The 7482-nt window shown below is 46.0% G+C and overlaps 1 protein-coding gene across 2 annotated transcripts in view; it reads left to right on the top strand.

Moving 5' to 3' along the window:
• The first annotated feature begins 478 nt into the window (after positions 1-478).
• Positions 479-7482, top strand: part of C17H10orf90 (chromosome 17 C10orf90 homolog) — a 155574-nt gene continuing 148570 nt past the window's right edge. For both annotated transcript variants that reach the window (XM_049790593.1, XM_049790592.1), the window contains exon 1: positions 479-897. In XM_049790593.1, coding sequence (XP_049646550.1) covers positions 658-897 — 240 coding nt within the window. In that variant the 5' untranslated portion in view covers positions 479-657. The remainder of the gene's footprint in view (positions 898-7482) is intronic.

Here is a 7482-nt window from a genome sequence, read left to right as displayed (position 1 = left end):
ATGGCCTCTCGCAGCCATCTCTGAACTGTGCCACAGCACTGTCTCTCATGGTGAGATGAAAGCCCCTGGAATAGGGGTTTTCCAAGTCTGCCTGGGCACAGCAGCCCTTGGGGCTTCCAGACCCCACACGGCTCTTTTCCTCACCCCTTCTCTCACACTGTCTCCCTGAATGTGCCATTTCCCTCCCTGCCCGAGGCCTCTCTTTGTGAGGCAGTCCGGGCTCTTGTTCCCGGGGCTTCCAAGGGTGGCGGCAATGGCTCCTGGGTGTAGGGCTCTGAGTGCCAACTCCTGACCCCACTGGGGCCTCCCTCCATCCCTGGGCACGCTCAGGGCTCAGAGTATGAAGACAGTGGGAAGGGGGGGCCCATGCTTTGAAATTCGAGACTCAGCAGTGGGCTGGGCAGTCAGGTCCAGGCCATGGAGACTATGGGGCAGCAGGCAAGCGGGTGGGCGGTGCACACAGGCCCATGACGTTCGTGCTGGGTGTGGGGAGGACTCAGAGCTGAATATGGGGAGGATTCAGAGCTGGGCATGGGGAGGACCCAGCACTGTGTGTGCCCGGGGCGCTGGCCAGGCGTCTGCTCTCAATACCTGGGTCAGACAAAGAAAATGGTGTTTGCCAGCCAGGCTCGCTGAAGTCACAAGTTTCCGGGTATCATGCGGCGCCCTGGAATTCCTGCAAAAACGCACCGGCTGGGGGGTGCTGCCTGCCATGCGCACCCAGAGGCGCACCCGGCCTTTCACATTAGAAGCTTCAGCACCAAATTGAGAAACTATGTGATGGTGGTGGGTTTCGTGAGAAGTGACTGGCTCCCCTCTGAGAGAAGAGCCCGAATCTGTCTCCTCCGGATGTATCAAGGCCCGAAGACAGCAGAGCAGCCGGCCAGCAGATATGAGGTAGGGCAGGATCGTGTGTGTGTGTGTGTGTGTGTGTGTGTGTGTGTGTGTGTGTGTGTGTGTGTGTGTGTTCCCTAATTCAGAGAAATGGGGACTTTTGAGGGGAGCTTGAGCTGGTCGAATTGAGCATCTGTCCGAAGTTTTGTCCAAATGATATGAGGTAGGGTAGGATGGTGTGTGTGTGTGTGTGTGTGTGTGTGTGTGTGTGTGTGTGTGTGTGTGTGCCCTAATTCAGAGAGATGGGGACTTCTGAGGGGAGCTTGAGCTGGTCGAATTGAGCATCTGTCCGAAGTTTTGCCCAAAGAATAAAAAGACCTTTCACCTAATTATTTTTGATTTAGAACTACGAGGAGGTTATTTATTTCAAGATCCATTTAAGTTTATGTTGTTTTTGTGTTTGTCTTGTTTTGGGGCCACACTCGGCAGTGCTTATGGCTTAATCCTAGCTCTGGACTCAGGGATCCCTCTCAGTGGGCGATATGGGATGATGAGGATTGAATTCAGCTCAGCTACGTGCAAGGCAAAAAATGTCTTACCCACTATGCTATGGCTCCAACCTGGCATGAATCTTATTTATCTATAATGTGCAAACAACTTTTAGGATTCTGCAAGCAATTGAGAGGGGCCATTTGCACTCACTTTCAGACGCAACGGGCCATTTCTGTGGGTTCAGGCTTCTTGGCTAACTTTGCAGCCAAGTCTCCTGAAAAAGAACTCTCCTGTTGTTTCCTGAGGCAGGAGAATATTGTCGGCTTGCACTGACGGAGTTCAAGTTAGAAGGTTTCAATGAGGCCAGCAAGACAGGTCTGTGTTCTGCAGGCTTGAACCCTGAGGCTCACCCAGGGAGACTTTGTGAAGGAAAAGGGAGAAAGACAGGCTGGATTTTTGTCTGTCAGAGAGAGAGAACAAAATGACTCTGAAATGTGTTTGTATTCTGCAAGCAGCGCATGCCACGCGCTGTTATCTTTCATAGTAAACACCCCGAGATCTTAACAGGGCTTTATTGTACACGGAATAAATTATGAATAACATTGTAACTGACTCCACGGAGCTCCCTCCTCATCGGCTTTGATCACCGCAACATGCAAATTGCCAGTGTTTGTTAGGGGAAAGAAGCTCCTCTGATGGCTGGGGATGGGCACAGGAGAAACTCCCCGAAAATGCCATCGAATCCTTCCCACACTGGAACTTTGTGATTTCAGGGCACCGTGCAAACCTGTTCTGCAGGGTTCAAGGCTGGCTGCTTTCAGTTTTAGACCTGGGATCGTGATGGTTCTATCCACAACAGAGACGAAAAAGTCTCAGCACTGAAGATGCTAATTAAATGCAGTAATGGTTGTTCATTATTAGTTAGTTCATTGTCCAGTTGACCGGAGTGAAAGGTGTTGTGCAATTAGAATATAATAGAAAGAAACGGGGATGCTATTAATCATAAGTAATTAATCGGCGGGAGAGCAGACAGGGACTGACTTTTATGATTTTTATGGAGGATATTTTTGAGGGAGATAAAGAGAGTTGTTGAATTGTGTCATTTTGCATTTTACAAAAGGGCTCCATTTTGAACTGTCAAGGCAAAGTGTGACTCTGTGTTTCTATGTGTCATCTAACATGTCTATAATGTAGGCTCAGGGGTGAAATCCAGAACCTCACCTAATGTTTCCATATTTGGGGGCATATTTTGGGTTTGGGGGACCTCAGAGGTGAGGGGCTCGGGAGCTGTTCCTCATACTCAAGGGATCTTAGATCATGCTGGGGAACAAAACAAGGTTGACTTTATGTAAGACAAGTCCCAAAATCCTTGCACTATTTCTTTTTGTTTGTTTGTTTTTTGTTTTTTGTTTGTTTGTTTTGTTTTTTGGGCCACATCTGGCGGTGCTCAGGGGTCACTCCTGGCTGTCTGCTCAGAAATAGCTCCTGGCAGGCACAGGGGAACCATATGGGACGCCGGGATTCGAACCAACCACCTTAGGTCCTGGATCAGCTGCTTGCAAGGCAAACGCCGCTGTGCTATATCTCTGACCCCTTCTTGCACTATTTCCCCGGACTTTTTTTTCTCTATTTTTATGCATGAAACATCATTTCTTTTGAGAGTGACAGTGAAAGTAACTTTGACAAAGGCATGTGTTTTCAGAAGACAGTGAGAAAAACCCAACAAACACATGAGACTATTGTACCCGTGTTCCAATCCCCAAGATTCTTCATCCCCTCTATTTATTGTTTGATGCCCCCGGTTATCTTCAACTATTGAAGTTGGGCACTTTTGCACAATGGAGCTCAGGTCCTAGTCTTCCAGTCCAGATTGGTGCACGAAGCCTGAGTGAAGACCAAGTAGACGGGCTTGCAGCTTCCTCTGCTCAAAGCTAAATTGGGAATCATCAGCTTGTTGCCTCTGATGAATCCAAGCTCTGTTCACTTTGTAGCCAGGATCTGAAATTTGTGGCAGCTGCTGAATGTGCCATTTTGGATTTTTTCCTGGGTCAAACCAGCATCATTTGCCCCCTCCAAACCCAAGAGGTTCAGCTTCTGAGCTTGACTGATTCGAGAGTTAGATTAATAGGCCATATCCTGTTTGGGGCTCCATCCAGTGACTCCATCTCTCTCATGCCAGCTCGGGGGAGCCAAGGTGAACCCATTGAGAAATAGCTTGACATCATGAAGTATTTCACCTAAATTGTTGCAAAAAAGGCTTATTATTATTCTTATTATTCTGCTTATTCTTCTTCTTATTAAATAAAAGTGTTTTAAATGTTTCAATGTTCAGGGTTCTTTGGGCCACATTTGGGGGCATCTGTGCTCAGAATTCTTTCCTGGCAGGCTCAGAGGACCATATAAAATGCCAAGGATTGAACCCGGATTTGTCCCGAGTAGGCCCAATGCAAGGCAAAGGCCCTACAGTTGTGCTCTGGCCCCAGCTATGTTCAATTTTGACTAGAGTGTAGATGTGCCCTCTCTCCTCCCAACCCCACTCTACATGTCACCTTCTGATCTGTGCTCAGCATCCAGGTGGGGTTGTTTCTGGTCACAATTGTCCCATATCACTTTTTTTTCTCTGGATCCCACAGATGAAATAATTTATCCAGCCTTTGCCTTTATGATGCCCCCTATATTCTTCTAAGCTGTAGCCGGTGATAGGACTTCATCTTTTCCTGTAGAGGAAGATTGTGGGTGTACCTATTTAAGACCCTAGACCCACCCATTTCTGGGAGGGGTCTTGGGAACCGAAGAGTAGGTGTAACTTTACCTGCAAGCCCCTCCCATTCCTGGGAGGGGTCTGGGAAATGTTAGATAAGGCTTGGACCAAGGGAATTCGGGCCTTTTGGCTCTTTGCCCTGTTTGCGCTGCTGTGCGCTTTGGCTTCTGGGTTTCTGTGTTCTGGTCTTTGACCAGCATGGAGCCCAAAGGGAAGATGGCTAACAGGAGATAAGATGCAGGGCTAGCAAAATATTGCTGTGCTTGAAAGGTTATGAATAGGCCACACACACGTGGTGGCTAGGGCTTGAATAAAGATGATTCTTCCTGACGCCTGACTGTGAGTGAGTGATTTCACCTGGGCCTGGGACTCGCCGGCTGCATGGAGGTTGCAGAGCCACGTGGACTGGGGTGGCAGAGAGAAATTCACCGCCATCCAGCCCCATCGCTAATTATTTCATGCAACATCTGGCGCTCCGAACTTTCACTTGAATCCTGAACCCAAGAAATCAGCGAATATGGTAACATTTCTGCTTTTCAGTTTCATTTTGGCTCTTTTCGGGTGCACTGAGCCCAAAACACTGGGCCACGTGGAGCCATGTTCAAAAATGGCCGTGACCCCTTCTAGGGAAAGAAGGGCAATTAAAACAAAAGAGGTGGAAGCTTGCATCACCTCCAGCCCAGGCTCAGGCCCAGAACTGACACTTTGTTACAAGAAACAAAAACCTCGGTCTGTAAAAAAACTAATTAAAAGCTTAAATTGGAAAAGGAGGAGAAAAAAGACTGTATTTAAAGTGAACTGATTTTCTGAAAATGACCTTTGGCTTGAATTTGGATTTCGACTTTGGAAATTTCAGACTGAACTTTTAGTTTAAATAACTTTGAACTTTGAACATCCAAAAGCGCCCTGTAAGGTGTGGCCAAAAACTGGCTTGCTAAGTGCTGCCTGGAGGAAAAAAGCGGCGAAAAGCTCCTATCAGCCCAAAAGCAAAAACGCCTCGGCTCAGCTCAGCTCAGCTTTTGCTCCGCGGCAAGCCTGAAATCCATCCTCCAGATCACTAAGGTTAAACAGCAGGAGCAAACCGGCAGCGGGCAGCGGAACCTGCGACCTCATGGTCAACAGAACCGTCTACGGGGCCTGAAACTATGAAAGGAAGCCACGTGGTGAGATCAGCGTGGGACAAACCAACATCTGAACTTTAAAAGTTTACAGAAGCCACGTGGAGATATCAGCGTGGGACAAACCAGCATCTAAACTCTAAAAGTTTACAAAAGCCACGTGGTAAAATCAACGTGGTGAGATCAGCGTGAAACAAATTAATCATTTAAACTATGATTTTAGGTGTAGGTACTTAGCAGGTAATTTTATAGTTTACTCATAGTTGGTGATGGAATAAGTTTTAGTTAGTTAGTGGTTAAAAAATAAAAATAAGGGGCCGGGCGGTGGCGCTCGAGGTAAGGTGCCTGCCTTACCTGCGCTAGCCTAGGAGACGGACCGCGGTTCGATCCCCGGCGTCCCATATGGTCCCCCAAGCCAGGAGCGACTTCTGAGCGCATAGCCAGGAGTAACCCCTGAGCGTCACCGGGTGTGGCCCAAAAACCAAAAAAAAAAATAAAATAAAATAAAATAAAAATAAAAGGGAAGTAGTTCTGTTTAGCTCATTTAAACATCTAATTTCTAACTACCTGCATCTTTGTCTTAAGTCATTTTCTTTATGATTTAAATGTGTTTTGTTGTCTTTCAAAGTTAATATTTTCAATTGCAAAATGTTTTACTGTGTATTTTAATGTACTTAGCCTGTTTTTAAAATGTATGTTATGCATGTATGCTGAAGTACTTGTGTATAGGAAAGGTATAGGAACAATAAAGTTCCCCCAATATAGTTTAAAAGTATAGGAACATGAAAGTTCCGAAATAGTGCTTGGTAAAAAAGCATTAATAGAGTTTTAGGTTACAGGTGTAAAGTATATTTTGCAAAAATATGTTTTTGAAAAGGGCTGGTATATTAATTTTCACTCCATTACGTTGGTGCATAAAAATATTAAGAAAAGGAGGAAATGTGGGTGTACCTATTTAAGACCCTAGACCCACCCATTTCTGGGAGGGGTCTTGGGAACCGAAGAGTAGGTATAACTTTACCTGCGAGCCCCTCCCATTCCTGGGAGGGGTCTGGGAAATGTTAGATAAGGCTTGGACCAAGGGAATTTGGGCCTTTTGGCTCTTTGCCCTGTTTGCGCTGCTGTGCGCTTTGGCTTCTGGGTTTCTGTGTTCTGGTCTTTGACCAGCATGGAGCCCAAAGGGAAGATGGCTAACAGGAGATAAGATGCAGGGCTAGCAAAATATTGCTGTGCTTGAAAGGTTATGAATAGGCCACACACACGTGGTGGCTAGGGCTTGAATAAAGATGATTCTTCCTGACGCCTGACTGTGAGTGAGTGATTTCACCTGGGCCTGGGACTCGCCGGCTGCATGGAGGTTGCAGAGCCACGTGGACTGGGGTGGCAGAGAGAAATTCACCGCCATCCAGCCCCATCGCTAATTATTTCATGCAACAGAAGATGAGTCCTCTGTGTATATATTGTGATATCTGCCACAATTTATTTATCCCTTCAGTCAGTTGCCAACAAGTGCCCACTCCGGTCAGAGGGCAGTCTTGACTATTGTCTTATGATACGTGTGATAATTAATCACTCTGTGTGTGTGTTTGTGTGTGTTTGTATGTGTATGTGTGTGTTTTCTTGGAGTTCTAAGAAGTGGAATTTCTGAGTCATATGGAAGTTCTCATCTACATTTCCCTGCTTTCCATAGGGACTGACCAAAAGTTACTCCGCTAACAGCAGATGAGGGCTCCTTTACCACCACGCCCCACCAGCACTTGTTTCTGAACTCTTGGATTTGGGTCATGACTGCTTGGGTGAGGCGACGTCTCATTATTGTTTGGATTTGTGTTTCCTCATTGGTGATGATGAGTACTTGGTTAGGCACCTGCATGTTCAGTTCCTGTCCCCTTTTCTCCAGGGGATTCTGTATTGCTGAGTTTGGTAAGCTTTATGTGCCGTGAATATTAAGCCTTAGGCAGATCTGTGATGTGTGGGTAATTTCTTCCACCCGGGATGCTGAGTTTCCTTTATAGTTTAATACAATCCCATTTGCTTGTTTTATTTATTTATTTATTTATGTATGTATGTATGTATGTATTTATTTTGCCAATGTGGATTAAGTCATTGAACCTCTAAAGTCAATATCACAGAAAGTTCTGCCAATGTTCATTGAGGGCAAATGAACTTTATGGATTTGGTTCTAATATCAAGGTCTTTAATGCATTTGAAGCCAGTTCATTTAGTTTCTGGTATAAAATTGGAATCATTCTTTCTTTCTTTCTTTCTTTCTTTCTT

Source organism: Suncus etruscus, chromosome 17 (genome assembly GCF_024139225.1).
Source record: "Suncus etruscus isolate mSunEtr1 chromosome 17, mSunEtr1.pri.cur, whole genome shotgun sequence".
NCBI lineage: Eukaryota > Metazoa > Chordata > Mammalia > Eulipotyphla > Soricidae > Suncus > Suncus etruscus.
Note: the sequence above shows the minus strand (reverse complement) of the source record. Positions and strands in the feature narration are given on the sequence as shown.